Source organism: Paramacrobiotus metropolitanus, unplaced genomic scaffold, assembly GCF_019649055.1.
Source record: "Paramacrobiotus metropolitanus isolate TYO unplaced genomic scaffold, Prichtersi_v1.0 Parri_scaffold0000043, whole genome shotgun sequence".
NCBI classification, from domain to species: Eukaryota; Metazoa; Tardigrada; class Eutardigrada; order Parachela; family Macrobiotidae; genus Paramacrobiotus; species Paramacrobiotus metropolitanus.
In genome coordinates, this window is record NW_026570263.1 from 571,855 (window position 1) to 588,893 (window position 17,039).

Consider the following 17,039-nt stretch of genomic DNA (forward strand, 5'->3'; position numbering starts at 1 on the left):
GTTCATTTTGCGCTAAGTCCTGTGACCTTTCGTTGCGCTTCATGACAAATCCGCCACCTGTCAGCTTTTGTATGGGGACTTTTTCTCCATAATTCGGCGGTTTATCCTGTGGTGGAGCATTACGTGAATGATTCCAGTCAGCGAATGTCTCCTTATATTCCTCTGGATTGAATACTGGGACTGGGTTCGATGACCTTTGCGCTGGTTTCCCGGTAACCAACTCTTCCAGTCGCTTTCTTTCACATTGCGTTCGCAACTGTTGCATGTCCCAGTAGTCCTCTTGTGACATTCTCGCTTTCTGCTTTGCTTTCGGCGTCACAGGTATCCACATCCCGTGATTGCCATTCGGTCTGTAGGCCACTTTTTGCCACTTTTCCTTCTGTTGCAGCGTTATTGCATCTACAAGTGAGTCATCGGAGTTCTGTTGTGCCAATTCGCCATTCTTTTGCTGCGCTGTTCGCAGTGTCAAGTCTGTTTCTTGACCTTTTAACACGACGCTATCGCCGTGACCTTTCACATTCACACTCGCTCCTTGACCTTTAACTTGGACTTTTCCAACAGAAGGTGACCTTTCATCTTTACTAATGACAGTGATATTCTGCTTAATCCATTCTTGCCTTATTCGCTTCTCTTCTTCGTCTTCTGAACGATTCCAAAACTTTGGCTTTGGTTCCCCGTAACAATCGCAACTTGGCTCCTTCGCCTTATCGTTTTCTGCCAAAAATTTCCGGAATTTCGCGTGTTGCTCATTTTCCTCTTGCGCAGTATCGTTCTGCGGTGGTGAATTTTGGTCTTTCGACTTGCCATTTATCTGTTTCCGGAACCATTCGTGGTGCATTTCCACTTCTTCTGCTGTATCGGTTTGCGGTTTCTTTTGATTTAACAGCGCTTGTCGAATCTTGGCATTACGTAATGCACGACGTTCAGCTAACACTTTCTCGCTGCAGTACGGTGACCTTTCATTTTGCTGCACTTTTTGCAGTGTCGCGCTACCGTCACGACAATTCCCACTCGCAGTACCATTCTGCGGTGACCTTTGGTCCCGTTGCGCGTTTCCACTCGCAGTACCATTCTGCGGTGACCTTTTATCCACTTGGATGTTTCCACTCACAGTGCCATTCTGCGGTGACCTTTCACTTTGTGACGGTATCCCTATAACCGTTCCATTTCCTCTTTGCGATGACGGCATCCATATAGCCGTTTCTCTTTGCTGTGGCGGCATCCATCTAGCCGTTTCTTGTGGTTGCGGCATCCATATAGCCGGTCCACTTTGCTTTTTCGCTGACGGCATCCATATAGCCGTTGCAGTGGTCACGTTCACTGCAGTACCATTCTGCAGTGGTGACCTTTCCCTTTTATCCGGTGGTTTAGGGTCGGGTCGATCAGTAGGCTCACCGGTGCCTACTGATCTTGCCCGTTTCCCTGAACCGGCGCTCCACCTTGTTGCGCGCCCTGCACATGTCCTTGTGTTTGCTCGTTCACCGGGCCACCTCCGTTTGGCTGGCCACCACCCTGTTGGTAGTTTCCTTGGCCGCCGCCATTGTTCTGGCCTCCTCTGAAGTTTCCGCGGCCAAAGCCTCTGTTTCTTCCTCTGAAGCCGCCGCGACCGAAGCCACCGCCGCGATAGCCGCCGCCTTGGCCGCCCCCATTTCCATTTCCATAGTTTCCGTTACCTTGCTGATTCTGGAAGTTCGCTTTCGCCTGGTACCATTGCGTAATCAGGTCATATCCATTTGCGACCGCTTGGCGCCAACCACCGAGCCCGCGCAGTCGTTGCCACTCGTTGAAGGCAAACAGGTTTGGGTTCTGTTCCGGTGGTGTGTTGGCGAATTTGCATCCCTGGGTCTGGTGGTTGCCGTACATACAGTATTGGCACATCTGAACGTTGTTCGCCACCCATCCGTCAATCATTTGGAACTTGAATTCTGTCCGTGACCCTTGATTCTGCTGGTAGTTCTGGTTTCCTCTATTTGGCTGAAAGTTGCCTTGACCTTGACCTTGATTCTGAAAGTTTCCTTGGCCTCCATTCCAGTTTCCATTCCCATATCCATTTCCGCCAAAGTTACCGTTACCCCTCCTTGTTGTGGTAACCCGACATTCATGGGGACCATATTCTGTGGTGCAGGTGGGGCCACATTCTGTGGAGCCACATTCTGGGCTACTGGTCTCACTTGAGCTGCTGCCTGTATCGCCGCCACCATCGCGTATGTTATCGGTTGCCCCGTCTGACTGTCGATAAAGGTCACCTTTTCGGTGACCTCTCTAACCGGAGTCTCCACGCGGTACTCAACCGGCTGCTGGGCTGGCGCAGCTGCCATTCTCTGTTGCGGCACGTTTTCAACTTGACCTTGGCGGATCGTCACGTAATCCTGGGTGCGTTGACCTTTTGGCGCCTTGTATTTCTCTTCGCCAGTGGCCCAATGTCGGAAGAAGTCTTTCACGTCTGTTGGCGTCTTGCACTTCTGTATGCGCAATGCCTTGTAGAGTTCGTTATCCCCTCTACATCCTTCAATTAGGAAACCCACAGCTTGTTTCTCTGTGATGATCCGTTTTGCTTTAAATCGCATCATCGCCTGGTAATACTGATCAAGCGATTCTTTCCCGAGTTCGAATTTCCTTGCATAGGCCTCACGTAAGCCTAAGACTTCTTCGTCTCTATCGCCATATTCATCTTTGAATTTCTCCATCCATTCAGTTATTGAATATTCAATTCCGTCTTCTGCTGCGATGTCTTTTTCGCCTTCGAACCAAGTTTTAGCAGGACCTTTCACCGCACTAGCAATCTCAATCATAATTTGGTCGTCCGTCAGCTGGTACGTCCTTTGGGTTTCTTTTACCAACCGTGTCCATCCACTCACAGTGTCGCGGCTGCCGTCAAAGGTCATGAGGGGTGTTTTCCGAGCCATCGAATTGAGTGCCTTTGTTAATTGTACCGCTGTGTTGGCTGCTCTCTGGTCCTCGTCTTCTTCGCTACTCTCATCATCATTGTGAGTTCGTTGCGCCTTCCCATAACGAGACTTCCTTGGACGTTCCTGCCGGCTGGGGGGTCTGTCTCGTCGTCCTTCGTCGATAAACACATTCGTTTCAATGTGCGGGGGAAATTGTGAAGGATCACCTCGACTCATATGCGGGTAACTTTCCGAAGGTGGCTCTTTGTCGTCTTTGACCTTTTCGCCATCTCTTTCATTTTTAACACTCCCCTTACCGGTGCCGGTTCGTAGCGGCATCTCAAAGTGGAAGCTTTTGCCCGTGCCCGTTTCATGCGCCTTGCTGTAACTGGGCGGAGGGGACTCCACTGTTGCCGTTTTAACTCCGTATTGTAGGAGTTGTTCATCTTTGTGCTTGTTAGACGTCTGGAGCGCCTTGTTCTCATCTTCCAATCGTTTAGTTCTCAGTTGAAGTTCTTCTCTTTCCCTCTTTAGATCAGAATTTTCCAGGTTGACCTTTCGTAAGTGTTCCTGCAGTTTAAAAGACTCCTGCTGGGTGACCTTTTCATTTTCCCGTTCCATTTTTTTGATGTGCTCGACCAGCTCACTCGTTTCTTTTTCGAGTTGCTGATACTGCCCAGCGGCTGATCTCAGCTGATCCTTGATTGCGATCAACTCATCATCTTTTGCCAATGCTGTGGTGGTCATCTCGACGAGGTCAGTGTTCAACTTTGCAATTTCCTGACTCTTTTGAGCGACCTGTTGTTGCCACTCTTTGTCCTTCAACTCCAATGTTGTGACCATCGTGTCCAGTCGCCGTGCTTCCTTCTGCCATTTGAGTCCTTCCTTAGTGACCTTTTCAATGTCTTCTGTGACCTTTTCGTTCTCTTGGTTGACCTTTTTGATTTCTTCTTTCAGGCGTTCTCCTTCAGTAGCTGTGATGTCTCTTGCCTCTCGCATCGCTTTGATTGCATCATTGCGCAACTTCTCAGCTTCGTCCGCCCGTTCCTGATGACCTTTCGATTCTAGTTGCAGAGTACTGACAGCCTCCTCCCGTAGCTTCAGGTCATTCCTTAGTTTGAACGTCTCCGTTGCCAATGTCGTTAACCGTTGTGTGACCTCTGCGAATTTGGTCGCGTATTCGTCCCGTTTAGTTTCAGCTTCAGTGACCTTTTGACGCAACTGGTCACACTCGTCCTTCAATTCGGCTAAGTGTCGTGACCTTTCAGCTGATTCTTCTGACATACTCTCGTTCAACTCGCTAACCGCAAGATGACCTTCCATTTCTCTGTCATCTACCATTTTGAGGTACTCTTCAGCGAGTTCTTTTTGACGCTCGTATTTAATCTTCCATTCATCCGCTGCGCTTTCCAAGTCGGCCTGTTGTTGCTCCAGTTCATAGATACGAGCATCCAGAGTTCCTATCCGATTTTGATATTCCTGTTTCCTTTTCGTCACCAGGCCTTCCTTGGCTTCGAGTTCCTCTTCCAGCTCCTTCACGCGTCTCTTCAGAGTTGACGTGGGACTGTTCGGTGATGACGGTCTAACATTGATGACCTTCCCAGACTGTGTCCTTTCAATAAGGTGCTCGGGTATGTCCTTAAACGGTGTCATCCCTTCGGCATGGTCAGCTTCTTTCATCGCGGTCTGGAAGGACATATTCATTGTCGCTTCATCATCCGTGAAGTATGACTCGTTCGATTCGTCTGAGACCATCGGAGTTGCCCAAAGGTCATCACCGACAGTCTTATCGTGCAGTGAAAGGTCATCCAATCCCAGTTCAGCCAATTCCATTTCTGTGACCTTTGTCCTGTCAGCTTCCGACTGAACCAGGTTTACATTTTTATCCTGTTCAGTAGTTCCGATAGTGGTAGCATCCGACTGTGATGCTCCGACTAGTTCCACTCCTTTCCCTGTGGGTATTTCCTCCCCGGTGACCTTTTTCTGGTTCATCGGATTGCCTCTCGCCGTAGACGCGGGAGTTTCCTTTCCGTCACCGCTGGAGCTCTCTTCGTTCTGTATAGCTCCAAGCGCCACTTGGTATGTGTTATCACTGCCTTTGCTGTCCTTTCTTGCAAAGGTCACAGCCGCTCGGGTCTGTCTATCATGTCCGACTGGACGCGCGAGCGACTTGTATTCCTTCTTATAAGGATCAACTGTGCCTTGTTGTGATCCCCGGGAGCTCCTGCTTCCCTGACTGCTAGTGGATGTCGGTTCCTCTTTGTCCATGTTGATCGTATAACTTGGACGCTCCTGCCAATTGTTCTCACACAAACGTTATCGTATGGTTTATTCGATTGTCCTAAAGGTCACTTTGTGCCTCGAAATTTTTCTAAGTCCTTATTAAAGGTCACTTTTCGACTGAGAAATTTTGACTAAGTCCCGTTCTAAAGGTCACTTTTTCGTTAAAAAGTTCGAGAGATTTGCCCTAAGGATCACTTTCGGACAAAACTTCGAAACGGCTTTTACGGTTCCAAACACGTTAGTGAATGAAATCCTACAGCTGCTGATATCGCTGTACCACTATTCAGTTCAATTTCGCTTCGATAAAGGTCACCGTTCGTCAATTCCGGATCTTAAAGGTCACTCGAAAGATCATTTTGATCAGTTAGAACTTTTCGGTAAAGGTCACTTTCCGATGTCAAAGGTCAACTTCTGATCTCAAAGGTCACTTTCCTGCTCGTCTCAACTCAAAAGGTTACTTCTCAACTCGATTCAAGTTAAAAGGTCACTTTCCAGCTCAATTTTAATCAAAGGTCACTTTTCCTTTGTCTCAACTCAAAAGGTCACTTCTCAACTCGATTTAAGCTAAAAGGTCACTTTCTAGCTCAATTAACTCAAAGGTCACTTTTCCTTTGTTTCAACTCAAAAGGTCACTTCTCAACTCAATTCAAGTTAAAAGGTCACTTTCCCGCTCAATTATCTCATCTCAAATCAAATTTCCCATTACGACTCGAGTTCAACGGAAAATCCCCATTCGGGTTGTTTACTTCATTCCTATTGGTCAGCTAGCGCAAATCATTCAGTTCAAATTTCAACCAATCACAGCTCAGATAACTGACCAATCACGTTGCTCCTCTAAAAATTTATATCTGCCTGACGTCACGGTCAACGGCCAGACATGCGCGCCGTGTGCAAAACTCCGCCTATTTTTACGCTCAGCTCAGAACGGACCAATAAAAATTGACAATTTTACCGTCTAACCAATCTCGTAATTAATAACGGTTTTCTACCTGTTAACCGTCCGTTCCACGGGGAAAACGATCCAGATGATCCAATTTCTTCTCCACTGTCCGTTCCCGCGCTGCCGCCGGTTTTACCGTAACGGTGGTGCCGCACGCTTTTGATAGGTTACTGTGCCGGCTGACTGCCGTAGCAACAGTAGTGGTACGCTCTACACCAGTTTGGTGGAGTCTGATCTGTCTTTTCCGTACGCCCCTTTCGGCGTTTCGGCGCTTCTGCCCCACGGCTTAGGATTCGCTGAATCCTTGCCGAGTACCAGTGACACCAGTGTAGGTCTTCGCTGAAGACTCTACACCGAGGAACACTGGCGACTGCTCTCTTGAACTCTTGCACAGTCCCTGCAACAGTACAGGTCTTCGCTGAAGACGCTGCACCGAAAACAAGGCTGGAAATCCACGTCCGATGAGGAACTTGCACCGCTTGTGGTGTTGCGCTTTGCTGTGGTACAGACCTGTGCCTTACTGGTCGGGTTTCACATCAGATGACAGGCCAACTTTGCCTGACACAAATCAAATCAAATTCAGAGAACCGCTGTCGGCTCTGCTACCATCTAATGCTAGATCCAGCAGTGATCCAGATACGGAGACCTAAACGGAATAGATCCCGTGGAGTGAGCTATGCGATAAGTATAGCGAACTACGCGGAATCGCGAAACGTCGCACCGCTAATAGCTGACTTTTAATAATATTGAAAATTCCGACAACAGAAAATCAACACTGATCGGCGCAGCTCGATCGTAAAGCGTGGAGCCCATTCAACAGCGTGCAACGCTGTGCAGCACGTGCTATGCCGCGCCCACTAACAAAACACAAGCCAATCAGAAGCGAGACACAACACAGGCCATAATCCAAAGGCGTAGCGCCTAGCGCCACTGACGTGAACGCTAGTGATCCCGGTCTCACAGCGGTTTTCTCAGTTAAGTTAGTTTCCAAAATTTCAACGTCGTCTACCGGTTTTTTGGAACGTTTTGGTTGTAAAAATACCGCGAATTTTTGAAAACAGTACAGTATGGGCGATCGTATGCTGAATGGTAGTTGGCCGGCATGTAAACATTGCTGTCACTGCAAAGCGGGCACACAAATACAAAATCATCATTTTCCGTACAGTCTGTAGACAAATGGCCTTTAGCGCAGTAAGCACAGCGGGGTGATTTGTCACACTTCGTCGAAGTGTGGCCATAAACGCAACACGTGGAACACTGTGGGATGTATACATGATCCTCTACGGGACAACGTGACCACTGAATCATTAAAAAGCGGTGGTCAGTCAACATATTGCGAACAGCCTGACTGACTTCCAAAACAACTGCACATGTGGAAACTTCTTCGCGCCGACTGGTTAAACGGATGACAATTTTAATTTCTGAGTTGGGTGGAAGGATGTTTTTGGCCTTTATTTCATTTAGAAGGTCATTATTTGACAGTGTTTTCGGGACTCGGCGAACAATAACCCTTGACATTTTAGGCTTAATAGGGACGACTTCGTAGCCTAATGTTTCTGCATGGTTTTGTAAAACTGACTTACCATTTTCGGCACTGTCGGCATTTTTGAACTGAAGTAGGACACGCTTACCACCGATGGGACGGATGTCAGTCACGTTGAGATTCGCAGCGCCAGCAGGGATGGCTGTGTTAAGGGCGTTTGATAGTTTGGACAATTCATTCGGTGTTGTACGGGATTGGTGGGGTGGCAGGGACGCTTTATTTTTCGGCTGGAGTATTACTGCAGGCAGGGGTTCTTTGGCGATTGCAGCATAGGATTTTTGTGGCACGGGATTGTTGGTGGGCAGCCATTTCTCTTTGTCGCAATGGCCGATGATCAGGGTGCCGGTATCTTCGTGATTCCTGCGAGTTAGCTGTATCACACGTTCTTTTTCATGGCCGAGCTCGGTTTCCGTCTTCAGGGCATTTTCGTAGAGGCGGATGTGGTGATCTTTTAATAAGAAAGGGATTTGCTCCAGTGCGTCCTTGTGTTTGGTGAGAACAGCATGGAGTTTGGTTTTCTTGGATGGTGGGTTGGCATACACTTCCTGAACAATTTCCGATAATTTGTTAACCAAATCAACAAACTGTAGGCCAGATAGGTCATCCTCAAAATCGTCGCCATCATCCGATTCGGGCATTTTCGACATGCAAAGAGCGACCGAGTGTAAAGGTCACTGCTGTGTATATGGAGTATTCTATGCCAGATGTACGGCTAGAGTGCACAATCGAGTAGGCTAAAGGCTGCAGAGAGCAAGTTCTAGATTTATTGAGCAGTCTGCAAGCTGTCCAAGCGAGAATGCAAGCTGTCCAAGCGAGAAGCTGTCCAAACAAACATCAACGGAAACAACTGACACCTAACGTGATTTTTCAAGTTTTTCTATGGACATTTAAAGACGTACAGATGGTGAGATAGTCATACACATTACCTATGCCTTTGAATGTCATACATGTTGCCTGTACAGTTCGCACTGGCTGCAAAGCACAGTCATTTAAGGATGTTTAAAGGCAATAGCCAGTAGCCACCAACAGTCATTTTGGTTTTACTGTCAAATGTCAATGAATTAAAAGAATTTATTTTCCCAGCAAGCATAATTTGCTGGAGGCATTTCCATGGGTAATGTGACAATGTCACAGCATTGCGAGTAAAAACAACCATGATATATGGTACCTAACTTGCATAAAAATACTGCCTTGGTGAGAACAATTTTTAACTTTCATCAACTCGACAGTGCAGGGTATATTGAGCCACTTTGGAAAGCCTGAACACATCCAAACGGGCCAGAGTCTCCATCGTCCATTCTTGATCACCACTTTGCTGCGCCATCCGTGGATCCGCACCAATATACTCGTTTAAAACCTAAAGGCAAAGAAATACAGCGGCCCTGTTTGTTTGGTTGCTCGTACAACACGGTTTCCGTCTGCATACCCATAATATGCCGGCGCATGCATCACTCTGTGTGCTGACACAACGCGTCACCCACTCGGCGAGTCTCGGCAAATCAACCGCTTCTCCCTCCACGAGTGACCTTTCATTAGACCTCCCACAACTGCGTCAGACGGTGTGCGGGGTCGTCACGCAGACCGAATTTCGCAACGGCCACTTTGGCGCGAGTCTGCGTCAGCGTCAACTCACACTCGCGCCACACCAGCACGTTGCACGTCGCGGCAAACCGCGTCAGATGTTCATTGATCCAGTCCAGGTAATCATTCAGATCGATTCGCAGTCGTGATCGTCGAAATCACACCGGGACAAGATCAGTAGCTTGATGTGCCGCTGCTGCAACAGGGTCGCTATTAATCCGTACACGTTGCGCGACATGTACGATAACTCGGAAGAATGCTCCAGTATGATCGTGTTCGTGGCGGAAGTGGCGTATTTGAGTAGGCAGGAAGCCAGCAGAAATTGCTCTGGCGTCTTATTGCGTGCTCCGTGGGCGAAACGCCCGCAGGAGATCCACAGGGGTTTGCCAAGGCCTAAGGTCGAAATTTAAGCATTTTGGAAAAATAATTGATAAGAAATTTTAAAATATATCAATTGTCGTAAACAAATGAATTATGTAAAATGTAAAAGTAATAATTATAGTTATACTGAGATATCCTTATTTCCAACCGTTATATACTTGTTTTATGTTACACCGGTAATTAATTCGCTCAACTTCTCTACGAGTACCAAACAATTATTTGAACAATACTTTCAAATTAAGAAATTATTCGTTTAAAACTGATTAATACGCTCGAAACCCGGTGCGATTGTGAGATGCTTTGATTCGAAGCTTGAAATTGGGATTCCAACCCTACCCGCATCCAGCATAGCATCCCACAGACGGCAAACGCGCCGCTTTCGCACTCTCTCGATGGTATCCAGGGACTGGAAGATTTCCGTCAATATTTCGCGTGGTACGGGAATGCCGCGGCCCAGTGGATGATCTTCGCTGGGCGGAGCTTTGACTCTTTTCGAGGAAGGAACGATGGCTCTTTTAATCTGCCCAATACTAATACGAAAAGCTAATTAAAAGGTGCCAAGTTCACTGTTGACTCGACAAGACACTGAAGTTTGAACTCACTACTCGCCGTACTCAGAAAAGGCTGTTACGGTCTTGAAATTATCGATGCTGTCTACCGCTTGCGAGTGGGGTTGTGCTATCAATCGTCGAGAAAGCTGTGGTTTTGCGATCCAGTGTCACCACATGATCATATTTTTGCTGTGACAGCACTGTAAGTCTGGGACTTTTGCTCTTGGACAAGTTCACCGTTATTTCGATGTGCCACTTGTTAGCTTCCGAAGATTAAGTCTATCTGTCCGTTCTTGAAACATGCATATTTTTGCTGGCAGTGGTAACAGCGCCGTTGTGTATGACGTATACCAGTGGAACAGTGTGGATGCGCTGATCAGCGGGACGCTGCAGCGCGGCGTCGTCATCGGTCTGGCCACTGCGGGTGACGGGACGCCGGGCGTACTGATTGACCTGGACTGTCCGCAGCGGCATTGCGAGTTCGTCGAGTACGGCAGCATCTTCCGCTGCCCGTGCCCGGTCCCGGGGTCCTGGAAGCGCTGGAAGGAGCCTGCGTTGGCCGAGAGCCATCCTCTGCAGGCGTTGCTGCGTGTCGGTGGAGACCGTGCCTGGACGTGGTGGCCGGCCAAACTAGCACTACTAGCGGACGCCCAGCTGCGTAAAGCGTCGTGCAGCCATATCGAGTGTGGTCTGGTGGAGGTGCAGTGGGGCGATGCGGTAACGGTAACGAAGGAATTAATTCCGCTGAATCAGATCCGTGGTGCGCCTGACGATCTGAAGGGGCGCCGCGTGGGACAAGATTACTTTGCCAGCTCCGAATGCCGTCTGCCCAGCGGATACTGGTCCGCGCCCGCGGGGGCAACGCGACTGCTGTGGCAGAAGATTAGCCATAACTTTAGCGCCTGCTGCATTACCATACGCAGTGAGACTTTCACGTATTTCCAGCGCAATGAAGAACTGCCTATTTCACCTGTATCATTGGTAAATGCAGGTTATTGGCTTTTTTTCATATACTTTTCTTGTACTGTATTTTCACAAGTTTAAGGAATACGAAAATGCCCTAGGTCTGCTCGCAGCCACCGGGGGTCGTCTAATTTCAGTACGAGTAATTAAGTTCCTTTTAGTCCGCGAAGCGAGTCCTACATAGCCGCTGTGTTATCTTTAGGATAGCACTTTTGACTATATTGTACGGCACCAGTCTGCGCTGTACACCGACCGCAGCGATAACGGAGAACGCCAAGAAAGCAAATGGGACCGCTCCGTTCTCCCTTTAAGGAAAGTCAAAGCTCCGCCCACCGAAGAGCACCGAACGAGTCGCGGCATCCCCTTACCACGCGAAATATTGGCGGAAATCTTTCAGTCCCTGGACAGCATCGAGCGGGTCCGCAAGCGGCGCGTCTGCCGTCTCTGGGAGGCCATGCTGGATGCGAATGCGACCGGCAAGCATCTGTGGATCGCCTGCCGGCATCCCTTCCTTCAGAACCGTTGGTTGGAGGGGGAGCAGTTTGTACTGGCTGTCTGCATGCTCAGGGGCGCCACATCTACCACGGACACGATCGTATTGGAGGATTCGAAGGAGTTAGCCTACTTTTCGCGGGACGTGTTTGGATTGCTAACCGATCTCTTGCAGCAGCAGCGCATTACGACGCTGGTCCTGTCCCGGTGCGTTTTCAGCGATCACGATTTTGAATATGAGGACTACATGGAGAAGGATTACCTGGACTGGATCAATGATCTCCTGTCCGCGATGGCCGCGACGTGCCGTGTGGTGGTGTGGCGCAACTGTCCGCTGACGATGCTGACGAACAGCGTGCAGGTGACCTATGTTAAGCTCCGTCTGCTGGATGCGCCCGCACACCGATTGACGCAGTTGTGGGATGTCTATGAAAGGTCACTGGTGTCCCATGGAGTGGTCGGTCACCGTCGGTGTGCCGCGGCTTGCCGCGTGACGGGCGCGTTGTCATCCTTCGGGTAGGCAGCCTTTAGCCGCGTTTCGTCAACAGATATTACATGGCATCTGTGTCAGCCTTTTTTTCGTGTGATTTAGGTGTTGGCACGAATGTGCAGGCGCTGATCCACGCACCGCGCGTGGAGTGACTACTGTGGACGATGGATAATCAGGATTTATTCAGTCGGTCGAAAGTGACGCAGTTGACCTTGTGCTGGTGCCTGTCTAGCTGATGCCGTTTCAGCGATCGCGCAGTCTACACATACTCGGTGTTTTTTATACTTTCTGTATTTGCGACGCTTCCAGACTTTCACGTTAACTGATTCTCTTTGCAATTACTGTTGTTAAATTTGTTTGGCGTTTCTGATTATTGCTGCGACCTCTTTAGATTCAAGATATTTGCGATGATTACTAATCATTTTTCATTAAACTGTATTTTTTCCTAATAACTACTGCAGCCGGCTGCGCTTGTAACATCGGAATACAACGAAAAATGTTGCAGTATTGTTCCATTCATCAAACTCGCAGCCTCGCGCTGTTTGTCATTTAATCGGTTGATCATAGAAGGTAATCGTTGGCTCGGTTTGAAACGAAAAACAGAAGTCAGGCGACTCAGTCATACACTGTATCAGCTCCGCTAACCGAGCTAAAATCCAAAAACTAACTGACATTCAACATTGTAAATGGCACGAAAATTACGAGACAATTGGTCTGAGCAAAATGCTGTAGCGTGAATGCGATGCCGGTTATTAATTGTCTGGTACAGATCTGTACCTGATTCAATTGACTTCATTAGTCCGTCCTCGTTTGAATCGTTTCCCTTTGCTCCGAAAACTGTTGATTCGTTTTCGGTAGCAATCTCTTTTTATTATCATTAATTTTTTCCAAATATTAAGCATCGAAATCACCTCTGACCGGTTTATATATAATATGGTTTCTGATTGCTTGTGTTTTCTGTACTTCTTCTGCACTCTCGTGATTGTTCTGCTTCTCTCCTAATACTCTTCTCATCGTTCGTATATTGTAACAGTAGCCGATCTGGCTGCTGTTCTAGTGGGTTGGCGTGTTGACCGGTCGTGGTACGATCAACATCAACAGCCCATGTTGTGTGGGCTGTTGGGATGAAAGGTTGGCACGACCGGCAACGGTGCGGTCGTGGCCGCTCTTACTGACGTAACGCAATTACTGAACGTAACAACGGAAGTTCACGGCATGTTTAAAGACAAGAACAATTCAACACAGGCAGCAAGGTTTAGACGAGAGTTTAACAAGCGGAACAAGCTGATGCAAGCTGAGACAAGAATGAATTGTAGAAATTGTAAAGAAGAACAGCTAGCCGATAAAATAAAAAGACTTCATAACGTCATGATGAATCATAACTGGGTGGTCTTATGGCTGTACAACTTCTATCGCTACAATATATCCAGTGACTTACTCCTGATCGCGCAACAATAAGCCTGGGACAAGGTCGCGTACACTACAAACGCGTTGCCTGCTCTGGAGTCTGGAATCCTGGATACATGAAAGACGAACTGGCGCTATATATAGAACAATTTAATCGCTGCAGCGCATAAACAACAGAGACAACTGCGAAACACATCGATTATTATGTGAACGACACGATTGATAAAATTCTCAAGAGGAAATCCTGAACACCAGTTTCATACGATACTTTAAATTTCATACGATACTTTTTACTTTCATACGATACTTTTCACTTTAAATCCCAACATGGAACAATTACGAAAATAGTCCACAAAAATCAAGTGATAAATTAATTAGTAGAAAAATAGTAATGAGGAATAATAATAATTAATTAGTAATTAGTCCAATAATACTTAGTAGTCTGTAGGCATTGACAATCTTCAACTATGGTTGATTCGACATTGCAGCATAAAGTGTGTCACCTTCGGCAGCCGGTACACATCCAAATTGGCCAAACTCTCCATTGTCCATTCTTGCTAAGCGCCCTGCTGCGACGTGCATTGATCCGTGCCAATAAATTCGTTCACAACCTACACAAACGCAGAGAAAACGGCGTTACTGAAAATCATTTACTTGCAGAATACAGCTGCAACCTAGATAAGTGCATACCCATAATATGCCCGCGCTCTTGATTCCATGTACTGGCACAACGCGCCATCTACTCCGCCAGCCCCGGCAGATCGTCCACCTGCTTCTCGACGAGTGACTTTTCGCAGACCTCCCACAACTGCGCCAGGCGGGCGGACGGGGCCTCACGCAGACAGAATTTGGCATAAGCCACCTTTCCGCTGACCTGCACCAGCGACAGCCGGCACTCGCGCCACACGACGACCTGGCAGGTGGCGGCAAACCGCGTCAGCTGTTGATTCATCCAGTCCAGGTACACGTGCAGATGGCAGTCATGATGGCCGAAATCATGCCGGGACAGGATCAGCCGCTTAATGCACCGCTGCTGCAACAGGGTGGCTACCATTCCGTACACGCCCCGCGACGTGTACGATGCCTCTGCAGAATCCTCTAAGATGATGGTGTCCGTGGTGGTGGATTTGAGGAGGCAGGAAGCCAGCAGAAACTGCCCTGCCGCCCAACTGAAGGTCTTATGGGGGCGATGGCGGCAGGAAATCCACAGTTGTTGGCCTGTCGCACCCGCATCTACGGTTGAAACTGAAACATTTTTGGGCCGCTTTCAAATGAAATAAAGTTAGAGGTTTCAGGAAATGCGTATTTTAAAAACCATAGAGTAGTTTTCCAGCGAGATTTCTGTCATAAAAAAAGAATTAAAAAAATAAGCCCCTCGCAGATTTACACTGATTAAAATGATTACATTTTACAGGTTGAAACAACACCAAAATCGTTAGTATCATTACGTGCACCGGCGGTGCACGTAGTCGTAGTGTCCTTAAAGCTTAAAACAGTAGCTGCATTTCCTCTAACTACCTGCGAGGTTAAACGTTATCGTTAATTCGCGATGCTTATTCCATTGCATTTTATAAATATTAGAGCGGCATTCTGTTTTATCAGTTCTGCTCCTAATCGAAAGTATTTAAAGCTGGCATACCTTTAATAAGTATCATATTCCGGATACAAACTAAGTACCAATAATAAAATTTATAATAGATACACTTCCTCTATGCTATCCTGGTCAGGGATTGTTCCCATTACACATAATGTATTTCCACGTTGTATCTGGATAGATAGTCGCTGCTTAAAAACTCGTTCGCCCGTTTCTGGCCGGTGGAAGCTGCAATGCCGTTTCCAACCTTATCCACTAGCTTTTCAGCTCCGCTCCGTTTTTACTCTTTAAATAATCTCTTGAAAACATGACATTTTCGTTTTAAACTGTTGCAAATGCCTGAGCTGTAGTTAAGGTGTGAAATGGTTTGACTCGAAGACTGAAATGTGAAGCATTTCAAATTATACGAGTAATATCAACCCTACCCGCATCCAACACAAGATCCCACAGACGGCAAACGCGCCGCATGCCGACCCGCTCGAAGGTGTCCAGTGACTGGAGAACTTCCGCCATGATTTCGCGCGGTACGGGGATGCCGCGTCCCGTTTGATCCGGATGCTCGTCGGTCGGCTGGGCTTTACTTCTTCCCGAGGGGGGACGAAGCGCCGCCCATCCCACTCCCCTTCCGGGCTTCCGTCGCCCTGGCTGCCGTGGGAATGTTGAACAAATCCCGATTTTATAACGTCACTGAAAGCGCTTTCCTGTAAGTCAAATAGCTGTTATTAAGCAGGCGCTTACTTGTCGCTCGAGACACCAAAATAATAATTAAAAATTAACTGCTTCACCCCCAGAATTATAAGCAGGTACACTAGTTAAACATATTGCTTAGGGATATTAATTTTTATAACTACCAAGTCCATCTATATACTAACCACTCCGTCGAGTGAAAGTTTCGGTATTTCTCGACTATTGCGCTGAAAATACGTGAAGCTGTCAGTGCGAACGGCAACGCAGCAGGCACGACGCCCGCGGCTAAGGTCCTGCCACAACCGTCGCGTCGCCCCCGGAGGCGCCGACCAGTATCCCTTAGGCAGACGGCATTCGCGGCTGACAAAATAATCCGGTCCCACACGGCGCTGCTGGAGATCTTGCGGTGAGGGCACACAGCGGACCTGCCGCAGCGGAATCAGCTCCTTCGTTACCGCATCGCCCCACTGCACCTCCACCAGTTCGCAATCGATTTCGTTGCAACACGCTCGGCGCAGCGTACCCTCCAGCACCACCTGTTTGACCGGCCACCACGTCCACGCCCGATCGGCACCGACGCGTATTAAAGCCTGCAGGGGATGGGTCTCCGCCCACTTCGCAACCTGCGTCCATCGCTCGCAGGGATTCGCGATAGTGTCGGGGCAGCTGAAGATGTTGCCGTACTCGGCAAACTCCGAATGACGCTGTGGACAGTTGAAGTCGATCAGCAGACCGTGTTTCTGGCCGTCGGCCGATACGGCAGATATTCCAACGACGATGCCGTGCTGCAGCGTCCCGTTGATCACCACATCCACGCCGTTCCACTGGTTCACCTTAAACGCTTCTCCAGTATCACGGCTTTCCCCGTACAAATGCATGCTGGAGAAAATAAATAAGCCGATTATAAGCACATCCAAAAAAAAGGAAAACTCCACTGACAAGTGTCTGATCGAACGATGACGACTCCTTGAAAGATGGAATGCAATAAGATGCAATAAGAAACTCCGTGTCTTGTCACCACAGAGAACTACACTACTGACGAATAAAATAAAAATCGAATCGAACCCCGGCCACGTCGTATGATCGTCGTAGGCAGAGCCACTGCACCAAGGTGCGCGACGCACGATGCAATTGCACACTACTAGGGCAGTAATAAAATTAATAATAGATAACTGTAAAGACGTTGGTGATGTTGTAACCGCGTATGTTGACTGTTTACGCGTATTGTGAGTATGAACG

At 48.1% G+C, this 17,039-nt stretch overlaps 3 protein-coding genes across 3 annotated transcripts; 1 reads left to right on the forward strand and 2 right to left on the reverse strand.

The window, feature by feature from the left end:
- Positions 1 to 101: 101 nt before the first annotated feature.
- Positions 102 to 8,292, reverse strand: LOC129590919 (myosin-7-like). Its single transcript, XM_055486365.1, has 4 exons — positions 7,695 to 8,292; positions 6,633 to 6,669; positions 2,231 to 4,998; positions 102 to 106 (listed from the first exon to the last, which is right to left on the reverse strand). Exons 1-4 carry the CDS (start codon positions 8,290 to 8,292, stop codon positions 102 to 104), a joined length of 3,408 nt encoding a protein of 1,135 aa, XP_055342340.1.
- Positions 8,293 to 10,467: 2,175 nt separating this feature from the next.
- LOC129590920 (uncharacterized) lies at positions 10,468 to 12,426 on the forward strand. The gene is made up of 3 exons (XM_055486366.1): positions 10,468 to 11,148; positions 11,333 to 12,138; positions 12,215 to 12,426. The coding sequence occupies exons 1-3, from the start codon at positions 10,468 to 10,470 to the stop codon at positions 12,282 to 12,284; spliced, it is 1,557 nt and encodes a 518-aa protein (XP_055342341.1). The 3' UTR covers positions 12,285 to 12,426.
- Positions 12,427 to 13,393: 967 nt separating this feature from the next.
- LOC129591004 (uncharacterized) lies at positions 13,394 to 16,938 on the reverse strand. Its single transcript, XM_055486482.1, has 4 exons — positions 15,986 to 16,938; positions 15,539 to 15,814; positions 14,210 to 14,752; positions 13,394 to 14,130 (listed from the first exon to the last, which is right to left on the reverse strand). Exons 1-3 carry the CDS (start codon positions 16,676 to 16,678, stop codon positions 14,618 to 14,620), a joined length of 1,104 nt encoding a protein of 367 aa, XP_055342457.1. The 5' UTR covers positions 16,679 to 16,938; the 3' UTR covers positions 13,394 to 14,130; positions 14,210 to 14,617.
- Positions 16,939 to 17,039: the final 101 nt, after the last annotated feature.

What these genes read in the sequence shown, in the direction of transcription:
- LOC129590919 (XM_055486365.1), bottom strand. Translation starts at nt 8,292, where the DNA reads ATGCCCGAATCGGATGATGGCGACGATTTTGAGGATGACCTATCTGGC. An exon ending in TGCCGACAGTGCCGAAAATG is followed by an intron (nt 6,670 to 7,694) that starts GTAAGTCAGTTT and finishes GATTTGTGTCAG; the next exon opens with GCAAAGTTGGCCTGTCATCT. An exon ending in TCTGATGTGAAACCCGACCA is followed by an intron (nt 4,999 to 6,632) that starts GTAAGGCACAGG and finishes GACCTTTGCAAG; the next exon opens with AAAGGACAGCAAAGGCAGTG.
- LOC129590920 (XM_055486366.1), top strand. Translation starts at nt 10,468, where the DNA reads ATGCATATTTTTGCTGGCAGTGGTAACAGCGCCGTTGTGTATGACGTA. An exon ending in CTATTTCACCTGTATCATTG is followed by an intron (nt 11,149 to 11,332) that starts GTAAATGCAGGT and finishes TGTTATCTTTAG; the next exon opens with GATAGCACTTTTGACTATAT. An exon ending in GGCGCGTTGTCATCCTTCGG is followed by an intron (nt 12,139 to 12,214) that starts GTAGGCAGCCTT and finishes CGTGTGATTTAG; the next exon opens with GTGTTGGCACGAATGTGCAG.
- LOC129591004 (XM_055486482.1), bottom strand. Translation starts at nt 16,678, where the DNA reads ATGCATTTGTACGGGGAAAGCCGTGATACTGGAGAAGCGTTTAAGGTG. An exon ending in AACTTTCACTCGACGGAGTG is followed by an intron (nt 15,815 to 15,985) that starts GTTAGTATATAG and finishes TTTGACTTACAG; the next exon opens with GAAAGCGCTTTCAGTGACGT. An exon ending in GGATCTTGTGTTGGATGCGG is followed by an intron (nt 14,753 to 15,538) that starts GTAGGGTTGATA and finishes TTTCAACCGTAG; the next exon opens with ATGCGGGTGCGACAGGCCAA.